The 12,137-nt window shown below is 45.6% G+C and overlaps 1 protein-coding gene and 1 non-coding gene across 2 annotated transcripts; one reads left to right on the forward strand and one right to left on the reverse strand.

The window, feature by feature from the left end:
* Nucleotides 1–859: 859 nt before the first annotated feature.
* Nucleotides 860–998, reverse strand: LOC112938391 (small nucleolar RNA Z247). The gene has a single exon (XR_003241590.1). It is a non-coding gene; the product is annotated as a small nucleolar RNA Z247 (small nucleolar RNA).
* A 1,581-nt stretch (nucleotides 999–2,579) lies between these two features.
* Nucleotides 2,580–4,601, forward strand: LOC136355695 (uncharacterized). The gene has a single exon (XM_066308518.1). It carries the CDS (start codon nucleotides 2,580–2,582, stop codon nucleotides 4,599–4,601), a length of 2,022 nt encoding a protein of 673 aa, XP_066164615.1.
* Nucleotides 4,602–12,137: the final 7,536 nt, after the last annotated feature.

Genomic DNA, 12,137 nt, shown 5'->3' on the forward strand with positions numbered 1-12,137 from the left:
ACACTAAAAAACTTAGGAAATGGCAACTGATGAGACTTTCCCTGTTGACAAGCATCACAAACAGACTCACTAGGAGACTCATTGCTACAAGGCAATTTATTTTGATTAATAACCCTAAGAACAATGGGCTTTGAGGCATGCCCTAGACGACCATGCCATCGCTCGAACGATGGCATCACAGCAAAGACTTGTTTTATTGGATCTCCGGCAGGCAAAGGGTAGAGATCGCGCCGACATGGTCCTTCAAGAATTGTCCTCCTCGTGACCTTGTCCTTAATCAAAAAATACTTTTGATGAATCTCAAGGAATGCATAATTATCAGCAACAAGTCTATGAACTGAAATAAGATTTTTTGATGCCTTAGGAACATGCAAAATATTTTTAAGATGGAGGGGACGGCTAGATGTAGGTACATAGGAATGACCAATATGCTGTATATCCATACCTTCACCACTAGCTGTGTGGATTTGGTCGGTGCCCTTGTACTTCTCCCGTGTGGTCAGCTTGTCCAGCTGCCCGGTGATGTGGTCGGTTGCCTCGGTGTCAACATACCAATTGGTGTCAACACCGTAAGCGTGCGTCGCAGCGCCTCCTAGCTTCTCATCGGGGACGTAGTTCTCGTCGTAGCGGTGCCAGCAGTCCGCCACCACATGCCCTTTCTTGTGACAGACTTGGCAGGTAGGTCTGTTGTCAGTGCCGCCGCGTCCATTGCCACGGCCGTGCCCGCCACCTCGGCCACCGCTGCCGCCGCCGCCGCGTCCAGTGCCGCGGCCGCGAGGGTTGCCGCCACCACGTCCCTGATTTCCGCTGCCACGGTTTCCACTCGTAGCAGCGCACGCTGTTCGGATCTTCACCCTGTTTTCAAAGCCAAGAAGCTGTGAGTAGACCTCTGCAACAGTGACAGATGCATTCTTGGCGATGAGTGCTTCCACCACTGGATCAAACTCTGAATCAAGACCATTAATAATGTAAGCAACAAGTTCTTCATCATCTATTGGCTTTCCTGTTGCAGCAATTTCGTCACCGAGAGCACGCATCTTGCTGACGTACTCGGTGACAGTCGATTGGCCCTTCTGAGTGGTGGTGAGAGCCAATCTAACGTTGATCGCGCCTGCGTGAGATCGTGTCGAGAACGTGTTCTCGATCGTCTTCCATGCCGCGGCTGCCGTCGGTGCGCCTGCGACTTGCGACCGAATCTCCCTGGTCAGAGAGGAGAACAGAAAACCAAGGACCTGTTGGTCCGTGGCAAACCATTCGCCATACGCCGGGTTTGGGACTCTGACGGTCTTCTCTCCTTTTTCTCCTTCCTTCTGCTCAAGCTCGGCTTCTGGTGGAACGGATGTTCCGAGGACATGGCCCTCCAGTCGCGCGCCCCTTAGGGCTGTGAGAACTTGTGCCGACCAGAGGGAGTGATTTTGCTTGGTGAGTTTCTCAGAAACTTGGACGCCGAACAAAGGATTTGCAAAAGCGGTGGAGGAGGAGGAACTCGCCATGAGATCTAATATAGATCGAGTTTTTGCTCTGATACCATGTAAAGAACAGAGATGCAAGCGTGGAGAACACCTCAGTGGGTGGTTTCGTGTTAATTCAGAAGCCTCAAAAACGGGCTGATCACAAGTACATGCATATATACAGCCGGCAGGGTTGTTGAGCTCATCTCCTAATACGGAGGGATAACAGCAAACTCTATTTAGAGCTAACAACCCTATCCAAACCATATGAAACAATATTTCACGTAAATCCTAACAGGACGGCGTTTCTTCCGCCATCCCGGCGAAAAATAAAGAGAGAACACGTGTATGTTTTGGCTGTGTATATCTTTTATGTATACAGAGGTTGGACTAATGAAAATCCATAATTAAAACATTGTTAGCTGTCAGAGATGGAAGAAGAGTGTAAGCAGACTTGATAGCAAATGATGGAAAAAATTTCAGAAACAGCAAATGTAGCAAAGCTGAGATTTTCTTTATCTTTAATTGTATTGACACAACCCCCTGATTTGTATCCCAACTCGTGCAAGTTTATATGCAGTACATTCGCATTAATTCCATATTTCAATTTCACCATCCGATCGAGCAAGAAGACCAATAACTGATAAACTACCGCAGAAGCACATGCATCGAAGGCCCCTGCAACTGCAAACGTGAGTCTTTGCCAAATTTCCAGTGTGGTTAAGCCAATGAGTTTACTTTCTTGCACGCCACTGATCACAATTCACAACCCCATCAGCTAGCATGTACCGAGCCCGAGTGCTTCGTGCGTGTGTGTTCGCTTGTCCATAGCCGATAGAAATCGGAGGCAACTCCGGCTTTCCGATTCTGGATTTCTTCTGAAACTGAAACGGACATCGACACAGCTGACAGCGCCGAGTTCGAATCCTACCCCCGTATAATTCCACCCCTATATACGCAGCGCGTCTCGCCGCCTCGAACCTCACAGCGAATTCTGATCACCACCCCACCAACCAGAGTTCACCACGATCGGTTCGATACTTTGATCTACGCACGAGCGCCGCCGCCGAGAACCTCACGCACGCAGCAGCCGCCGCCGAGGAGGAGGAGGAGAGCGCCACGCCGTCCATGGAGGACTGGGTCGTCCTCAGCGGCAGCGACGGCGGCGACAGCGTGGAGCTCCACGACGGCAGCGACGTTGGTGGCTCCGACACCGAGAGCAGCTTCGCGGTCGTGCAGGTCCGCGGTCGTGCCGCTGACACGCCGGCGATCGCCGTGGAGGCCGTGCCGTCGCAACCTTCGCCTTCGCCGCCGGGGTTCTTTAAGACCGTCTCATACGGCCAGGCGTTCTCGGGAATAGCTTCCGAGCACGTCGCAGCTTCTTCTCACGCTCCGGTGCTCGACGCGGCAGAGGAGGACATTGCCGAGGTGTCTCCGGTGATCGTCGGAGGTGAGCACGAGAACGCCGAGATATCTGACGTGGTAGAGAGCAACAATGACCACGTCGACTCCAACATCGACGCCGCCACCGAGGTCACGACCTTCTCCGGCGAGGAGGACTTGGATGATGAGACCGACGGTGACATTGAATGTTTTGATGAGGAGGACGGAATCTGCGAGGAGAACCCCGATGATGAAATCTTCGACGACGAAGAGGAGGAGAGCGATCCCGAGGAGGAGGACATCGGAAGCTCTGACTTGGAGACTGATTCCGATGAGTATATAGAAAGCACCGACGAGGAGAGCGATTACGAGGAGGAGGATACCACTGACTTGGAAAGCGATTCTGACGAAGATACTGAAAGCACTGAATCTTCCCATGACGAGGACGACCTAGATGATGATGATGAAAGCCTCGACGACGATGGCTCTGAATGCTTTGATGAAGAGGACAAAATCGGCACGGAGAACCCGGACGATGAATCCGTGGACACCGGAAGCTCTGACGAGGAGGAGAGCGACGACGAGGAGGACAGCTATTCTGATGAGGAGATTGACGACGAGGAGGAGAGCGATTGTGACGAGGAGATCGATGAGGAGGAGGAGGAGGAGCATGGTGGTAATAAGTACGACGCCATTGACAACGAAAGCTTCGGTGAGGAGGAGAGCTGCATGGAGCAGAGTGATGCTGAAGAGGAGTGGCCGGAGTTCACCGGTGTCCCTGTCAGCTACAACGACATCGACACCGACTCTGACATGGAGATCGACGGCGGCAAGTACGACGACATTGACAGTGAGAGCTTGTATGAGGAGGAGAGCGTCTCCGACGAGCAGAGTGATGATGAGGAGGAGCCCGAGGAGTTCGCCGGTGGCGGCTACGATGGCATCGACTACGAAAGCCTTAACGGCGACGACTTCGAGGAGTACCTGCAGGTTCTCGCCGATGGTGGCATTGACAATGAAAGCTTTGGTGAGGAGGAAAGCGTCTTGGACGATGAGGTCCTGGATTTCTTCCATGGCTTGAACGATGAGTTCCTGGATTTCTTCTATGGCGACACGCTCTACGACTATGAAACTGAAAGCTCCTGCGACGAGGAGTGCGAGCACGTGTGCGTCTGTGGCCGCTGCATGGAGCTCATCGACGGCGAGGAGTTCTATCAGCTGATCACCGGAGACGAGTTCGATGGCACGCAGCTCGGAGAGGAGATCGGTGGAGACGCAAGCGGCGCCGACGAGGAGGAGCCCTCTGACGCCGGTGAGAGCGACCACGACACTGCTCCCGACGCCGGCGATGGCGAGGCGCACGGCGACAGCGCCGACATGGCAGGCGGGAATAGCGCGGCGGCGGCGGCCGAGCCGGCGTCCACGTCGTCGCAGTTCCAGCAGGCGATGCAACAAGCGGCGGCTCGGAACCAGGCTGCAGCGGCGATGGTGAGGGCGGCCGACGCGATCGATTCGTACATGCAGGCCGCCGCCGGCGGGCTGGCGGCGCAGGACGTGGAGGCGCTGTCGCAGGGAGCCACGGGCCTGCGCGCCATGGCGGCCGCGCCCAGCTTCGCCGTTGGCGTTGACGTTAGCGCGAGCAACACGGCGGCGGCGGCCTTCCTCCCTGATACGCTCGCACTCCAAGACGGGGTGGTTTCGCTTGCAGTCTTCTACCTGCTCTTTGGTGTCGTGTACCTTCTTCTGCGAATCTGCGCATTGAATTAGAATTAAGGATTTATTAGGGAGTGATGCTGATAAAGTTTGTGGTTTAGTACTGCAAATATCATGTTCTTTTATTATATATATGGTAATTCCTCCGTCCTTAAATATTTGACGTCGTTGATTTCTTTAAATATGTTTAACTGTTCGTCTTATAACTATTGTGAATATTATTCAAAAACTTAAATTACTTAAATTTAAAAATGAATCAAAAGATAATAATTACTTAAATTTTTTGAACAAGACGAACGGTTAAACATGTTTATAAAAGTCAATGACATCAAATATTTAGGGACAGAGAGAGTATATATGATATGAATCATATGATCGATCGTGATAGTATTGTTATGAAACGATAGACAAATAAACGATAAAGAATAATAGATCAATCAAGACACGAGATTTAACGTGAAAAACCCTCCCAAGACAGGAAAGAAAAACCACGGGCACCAGTCAGCAAAATATCTTCACTATATCTGGGGTGAGGTTACAACGCCGCACGGCGGCTTACAAGAGGTATATATATGGTAGAAACCCTAAAAGGGATGACGATCCGTACGCTCCGGCCCAAATCTACCGGCGACGGGCCTATGCTCCACTACGGTAGAAGCTAGTCTTTATTAAGTGCAAATGAATTTGGATCACAACTCAACAGGTATATGTCACTCCTAATTTGGCTGTTTTTTCTTGAAATTTCTCAAGTTGTATATATGTAGTAAGTACAAACAAAATCCTTGAATTGGGTTTAGTCGGAATAAATTTGGTCGAGATTCAATCGAAGAAAACAGGGGTTGATATTCCATTATATTTACTAGTCTTATTTTGGCAATGAAAGTTTCTAAAAAGCAAAAAAAAATCAGGCAATGTAATACTACTATTAATATAACGTTTAAAAAGAAAGAAAAATAGTTTACATATGGTGATATCAACGAGGCAATACTGCCCCATTGTAAAAACCCAACTCACTGAAACTGGGCCCAACCAAACGTGGTCCACATCCCCATCAGAGTTATGCACTACTCCGTGTTCAAGTTACAAAATTTTAAATGCGCGATTTGTAGGGGATTTGGTACATAAGATGGCAACTTACAATAACTAAACGCATGAACCAAGTAACGTAACAAGAGAGGACTCGTGAGGCCTATACATGTTCTCCTTATCATCAGCAGCAAAGAGAGCCGGCAACGAACCCCAAAACACAAACACAAACAGGTTACAAGTCCTTAATACTCAAGGAAAGTAGATGTCGGTCTCGGTCACGGTCACAGCCTCAAACGCGGTCCCAACTCCGACTCACGTCTCATGTCGTAGCGGTGTTCCCAACGACGAATTTCCGTCTCAACTCGGATTCTTGCTTCTGAAACTGAAACGGACATCGCCGAGTTCGAATCCTACCCCCCCGTAACGTATCCACCCCTATATATGCAGCGCGCCTCGCCGCTTTGAACCTCATAGCGAAATCTGATCACCACCCCACCAACCAGACTTCACCACGATCGCTTCGATACTTCGATCTACGCACGCAGCAGCAGCAGCCGCCGAGGAGGAGGAGGAGAGCGCCACGCCGGCCATGGAGGACTGGGTCGTCCTCAGCGGCAGCGACGGCGGCGACAGCGTGGAGCTCCACGACGGCAGCGAGAGCAGCTTCGCGGTCGTGCACGAGAACGCAGAGATATCTGACGCGACAGAGAGCAACTATGACCACGTCGACTCCAAGATCGCCGCCGCCAAGGACACGACCTTCTCCGGCGAGGAGGACTTGGATGATGAGACCGACGATGACATTGATCAATGCTTTGATGAGGAGGACGGAATCTGTGAGGAGAACCCCGATGACGAAATCTTCGACGACGATGAGGAAATCGACTGCGAGGAAGAATTGGATGATGATGATGATGAGAGCCTCGACGCTGATGACGTTGAATGCTTTGATGCAGAGGACATAATCTGCAAGGAGAACCCGGACGATGAAATCATGTCCCACTTATTATTAACCTAGCTAGTACCAATTTAGCCACGTACATCGATCCCATGTACAGCCGCATCTAATTATCGAATTATTCTGCATTTTTACCCCTACTTTCGGTCGTTAGCTGTCAGACCTTTTATGTTTTGCCCCCATAATTTCGATTGCGTCTCGACACAATGTTGATCGTGGTTGTGCATCTATCAGTTATTCAACTAATTCACAGGCTCTCCATTACTTATCTAGCACCTGCCTAGTTGTCTTTGGACTCTATATACATATTATTTCTGCTCACCACTTGCAACTTAATTTGTCTCTTCGTTGTACGCACTCGCACTAAGCTTTTGCATGAATAGAACAATATGGTTAAGAAAATGATAGAGAGCTATGCATGGGTTCTTAGGGATGGAAGGCATCTGCAGGAGCATTCTTGTGAGAAATGTACGTGATAATTGCTATTGGATAGAGAGAAGTGGGCGTGAAAAGCACAACTCATGCGGAAAAAAATGTGTAGCCATTAAAATGTTAAGGGTGTGAGAGATCTTAATTAAAGAGAAATGTTTTTGTTTGACACCTTAAACAAGAGATAGGGTGTGCATACAAGAAAGAGCCCGCCATTCATTTGCAAAATAGAAAACAAATATTCCCTCCGTTTTAGGTTATGCGACGTTTTGACTTTAATCAAAGTCAAACTGCTTTAAGTTATCGAGTTTGTAGAAAAAAGTAATAATATTTTTTCTATAATCAATTATATTTAATTTATTATGAAAATATATTCAACTTAAGTTTGACCAAGTTTGTAGAAATTTATTATGAAAATTTATTCAATTATTGATTTAATGAAATTAGTATTATAAATATTATTATATTTATCTATAAACTTAGTCAAACTTAAAATAGTCTAACTTTGACTAAAGTCAAAATATCTTATAACCTAAAACGGAGGGCTACTTGATTGCACACTCCGCAGGAACAAACAACGACAAATATCTGTTTTTTTTCCCTTCACGTTATCAACTAAATGTCCCTGCGCAGTTCAGTTACCTGCACCGGCGTGTCATCATCTCTCAAACAGTTTACTGTTTACAGACTTAGCAGCAGCATTCTCCTTCCATGTTACTGGCTGACTGGTGACCGACTTTAGAAGGTCATCTGTGGAACCATCATTTCGGTTGAAAAGTTGGAACATATCTGCTTCGAAATAATGGAACTTTTTAACGTGATGTTCTTAATCTTCGTATCCATTACTCCCTCTGGTTCTATATTAATTAAAGTTTTAGACAAGATTGAGGTTAAACTTTTATAACTTTAACAATCAATAACTTTAAAAATATTTAGTTCAAAGAAACTAGAAAAACATATATAGATTTGTCTTTCAAAACACTATAATAAAAGTAAACATGCATTTATTTATTGTATATATTATAATAGAAAAATAAGGTCAAAGGTATGTCTCGTAGAGCATGTCATTGTCCAAAGCGTCAATTAAAATAAAACCGGAGGGAGTATAATGTGATGTTTTTTTCCGGCAAGGCCTGTAAATAACACCTTACTTTGTTTGTTTTTCTCCTGCTTTATCAATACATACGAGACAAAGATTTTAACTTCTTTTTGAAAAAAACAAATCTATATTTGTTTTTTTTACATGGGATTTGCATCATTGGGTTGCTCGATCGAACATCTCCAAAAGACCAAAATAGTCAAGAACGATTCGATTTTTACTGTAGTTTTGTCCCCCATCAAGTAGCGTTGCGCATTATCCCGGGAAACTATTCTAATCCCTCGAGGGGATGTTCCCTCGTTTGCTCAAAAATCATTTAAACGGTTATGAAAAATTCTGGAAAAATTTGACAACATTCATACAACACATATATACAACTTCACAAAATCTTAAGTCCAAACTCAACTCACACTTCGAGATATAAAAAAGACAAATTCAGCGTATGAATAGTAGCGTACTGTTTATATCTAAATTTGTCTTTTTTTTTCTCGATGTGTAGATCGAATTGGAACATGAATTTTGGTGGACTAGTAGGTATCATTATACTCTACATTGTCAATTTTTTTTAGAATTTTTCACAACTATTTGTATCAAATTTGAAAGAAAAAGGTATACGAGGGGATGTCCCCTCGAGGGATTAGAATCCACTCCCCATTATCCCCTTTCTTGACATATGTCGGCCAGTCTAATCCTTCTCTCCTTAATCACACAAATATATTGCTTGCTCAGACAGTCAATGATATGTAATATTCATAACTATAATAAAAAGAATTGCATGCATCCTCTAAACTTTGGATGAATGTCCATATAGAATCTTAAGTTTTAAAACTGAATATTGACAACCCCTACACGCACAGCGTACCCCGAAGTCCCGAACGTCACAATTCGTCCATTGTGTCTCCAACTCACAAACATAAATAAGGTTTCAACAGCATTCATGTGCGTCGCTCTCCCCCAGGGGCGACTCGGGAGGCGAACCCGGCCGCCCCCTCCTCCCCTCCCCCACCTTCCTCCTCCGCCTCGCCGCCGCCCGAGTGGCCGCCGAGCCACGTAGCCGCAAGGACGGCGGCGGCGGTTGGGCTTCACGCCTCTCCCTGCGCGGGCGGCCAGGGGAGCCTCTAGTGCAGCGGCGATGGTGACTGCCAGATCCTGGTAGGGTGGCAGCTGGCGGCGGGGACAGCGATGGCGGTGGGAGTGGAGACGACGACGGTAGGGGCGAGGGGATGTGGGCGATGGCGGCCGGAATGGTGACGATACAAGAAAGAGAGCCCGCCATTCATTTGCAAAGCAGAAAAAATAATTGATTGGCAATTCAGCATACTGCAGCAAAACATGAATAATTAATCAAATTAGTTATTTTTTTAGTAATGTTCTGTGCAGCGTGAAAAATAAACAGTAAACCGTGCATACACAGATACACGTAAACTACTTCAGTGAAAGTGAAGATAATATCACACTTGGTAAACTATTATAAATTTTCGAGAGGACATTTACTCGTTGTTTGCATGTCATCTAAATAATTATAAATTTTTTTAAAAGAAAATCAACAAGACATATTAATATGTGAAAATCACTCTACAAACATGCAAGATCTAATTTAACTTCTATAGGTTACAACGTAAAAATAAATTTAACTGTGAATATACGTTAACTAGCCATAGCCATAGTTTACAGCTAGCTTGCTAGTTACCCAACCATTTAACTTGACACGTACAACCCCATGAAAGACAACGAGAATAGCGCCCTAGCATGCCCTCCCCCCCTTTTTTTTATAGATAATGCGCCCTAGCATGTTCTGATGTAGTTTTGCCTTTCCTTTTCCTTTTTTTTCTTTTCTTCACCCTGGGTGGTTATATAAAGTTTTTCCCCTACTTATAATATAATATAAAAAATAAATTTTACTGTCCTTAGCAGGTATATACCTCCTCAATAACTGTAAAATTGCTCTAATATAAAACTAGCAACGCTTGGCATCGTACAGTCCTATTGGTTGCCTAAGTGACATTGAATGCTATGATGTAGATGATAGAATCTGCTAGGAGAATCCGGATGATGAAATCTTCGATGACGAGGCGGAAATCGACTGCGAGGATGAGATGAGAGCCTCGACGACAATGACTTGAATACTTTGATGTAGAGGACATAATCTACGAGGAGAACCCGGACGATGAAATCATGTCCCACTTATTAACATAGCTAGTACCAATATAGCCACGTACATCCCATGTGCAGCTCCTGCAAAAAGAGACAAAAATAGTGATGTTATATCTCCAATCAAGTAGTTTACAGGCATACCGAGTTAGTGAAATTCTTTTTCAAAAAAAAAGGAACCCAGTTAGTAAATTATCACGAAGAAAATAGAGGATAGACTATATATAATTATTCGTGGTGCTTCTCATTGTCTGAGAAAGCTAGAATCTTTGATGACAGTAGTTTTATGTGTGGTTTGGTGGTACTTGATTTTTCAGTAGAGAACGATTGATCAAGCACCTTTCTCAGAAATTATCCGGATGCCTTCCACTCCTAGTAGGAGGCCAATGCAATGCTCAAACATTTCTCACCCAGCTACACTCAAGCACAGCTGTTCTATCAGTGTACAATATGACAGCGTCTTCTTCTGTCACTTCTCAGTTATCAGGCATTAGACAAGGTATTTGATGGATCAGATTCAGAGGATGAGGTGAGAAGCAGCCATGAATGAGGCCATGTATATATAAAGAAGATGGCTGGCCTGTTGGCTGCACGTTAGTTGTCAGAGATCCAAGAAGAGTTTAAGCAGAGTTGGTAGGATCGAATTGATGGAAAAAGTTTCAGAAAAGAGCTAGCATTGTTGAAATTACAGCAACCTTTGTTCCTTTTATGTTGTGCTCGTTTTCTTTTTGGGCCTGGCTTTTTTTTATATATATAATGGGCAGCGTCCGGCCTTTGCATTATAAGATGAATATACATGGCCAATTTTGGGCCTGGCTAATTGGTCATTTTTATGCTATTTAATTTCTCAAATACTTGAATAGCTGCATATGAATACGCTGCCAAAATAACTGCAAATCTTTTCTTTTTCCAGGAATTGTACATCCTTCTCTTCGTATTTGAGACGAACTCTACTCCTAAAAGCATTCGTTAATGCTAGCTTTATCTATGCAATCAACCACAAATGTTTACTCATCTGGCTACAAGTTTTGCAACGACGAGATCATCCTGCTCAACCGTAGTTTCTTCCAATAATGCCAAAATGGCCGAGTCTAATCCAGCAAATCCCCAATCCTGATCAACTCGTCTAGTTATGAAAAAACTTAGAATCTAAAACGTTTGTTCCAGAGTCTAGCTTGGATTCAAGAACTGAGTCTGATCGTCAGTGTGGACTGTATCATGCCATCGACTAGTCCAGCATCAATCTATATCGCGCTGGTGTCTGGTTAGTGCCACAAATTAAGCATTTTGTACCTCATCTAGAGAGACGACTGGTGCCGCGGTCCTGCATAACATGACCTAGGAAACTGAAAACACCTAGTACTGACATGAACTGTCGGTAACCAAATTCCTAAACTCCATCAACCATCCTACCCTTGTGTAAGGGATTGTCACGCCCCGAACTAGTCCCGACCGGAACTAGCCCGTGACGCTCCAAATTAACCTGTTAATCGATACCAGTCCCAGGAAACAATGCTGGTATCACAGGGAGACAGAGTATCACAGCAACAGAGGTCTCTTTATTATAGAGTAGAAGTACAGTCATGTTGGGCTGCGGACTGATCCCGAGCTCACAACTGCATTACAAAAGGAAAGCGGAAGCCAGGACTTGGACCAATCATCACAGGCGCGACTTGGGAACTAGGCCGAAACCCTAAAACTCATCGTAGCCGACTTGCTCCTGGAAGAACTCCTCGTCAGCAGGATCCGCTTCATCTTCTTCAGCAACTGGGGGGGGGATATTTATATAGAACAAGGGTGAGTACGGGAGTACTCAGCAAGCCAGGGGAAGGCTGTTGTTTTTGCAATTTGGTTTTATTTGAACTCTTTTTCTAAAACGACTAGGTGAGTGCTTCTCAAACGACACGGATGGGACAGTGCGTCT

The sequence above is a fragment of the Oryza sativa genome, chromosome 3, assembly GCF_034140825.1.
Source record: "Oryza sativa Japonica Group chromosome 3, ASM3414082v1".
NCBI classification, from domain to species: domain Eukaryota; kingdom Viridiplantae; phylum Streptophyta; class Magnoliopsida; order Poales; family Poaceae; genus Oryza; species Oryza sativa.

Bases quoted from the DNA above. Each gene is read 5' to 3' on its own strand.
- LOC136355695 (XM_066308518.1), top strand. From the start codon at position 2,580: ATGGAGGACTGGGTCGTCCTCAGCGGCAGCGACGGCGGCGACAGCGTG.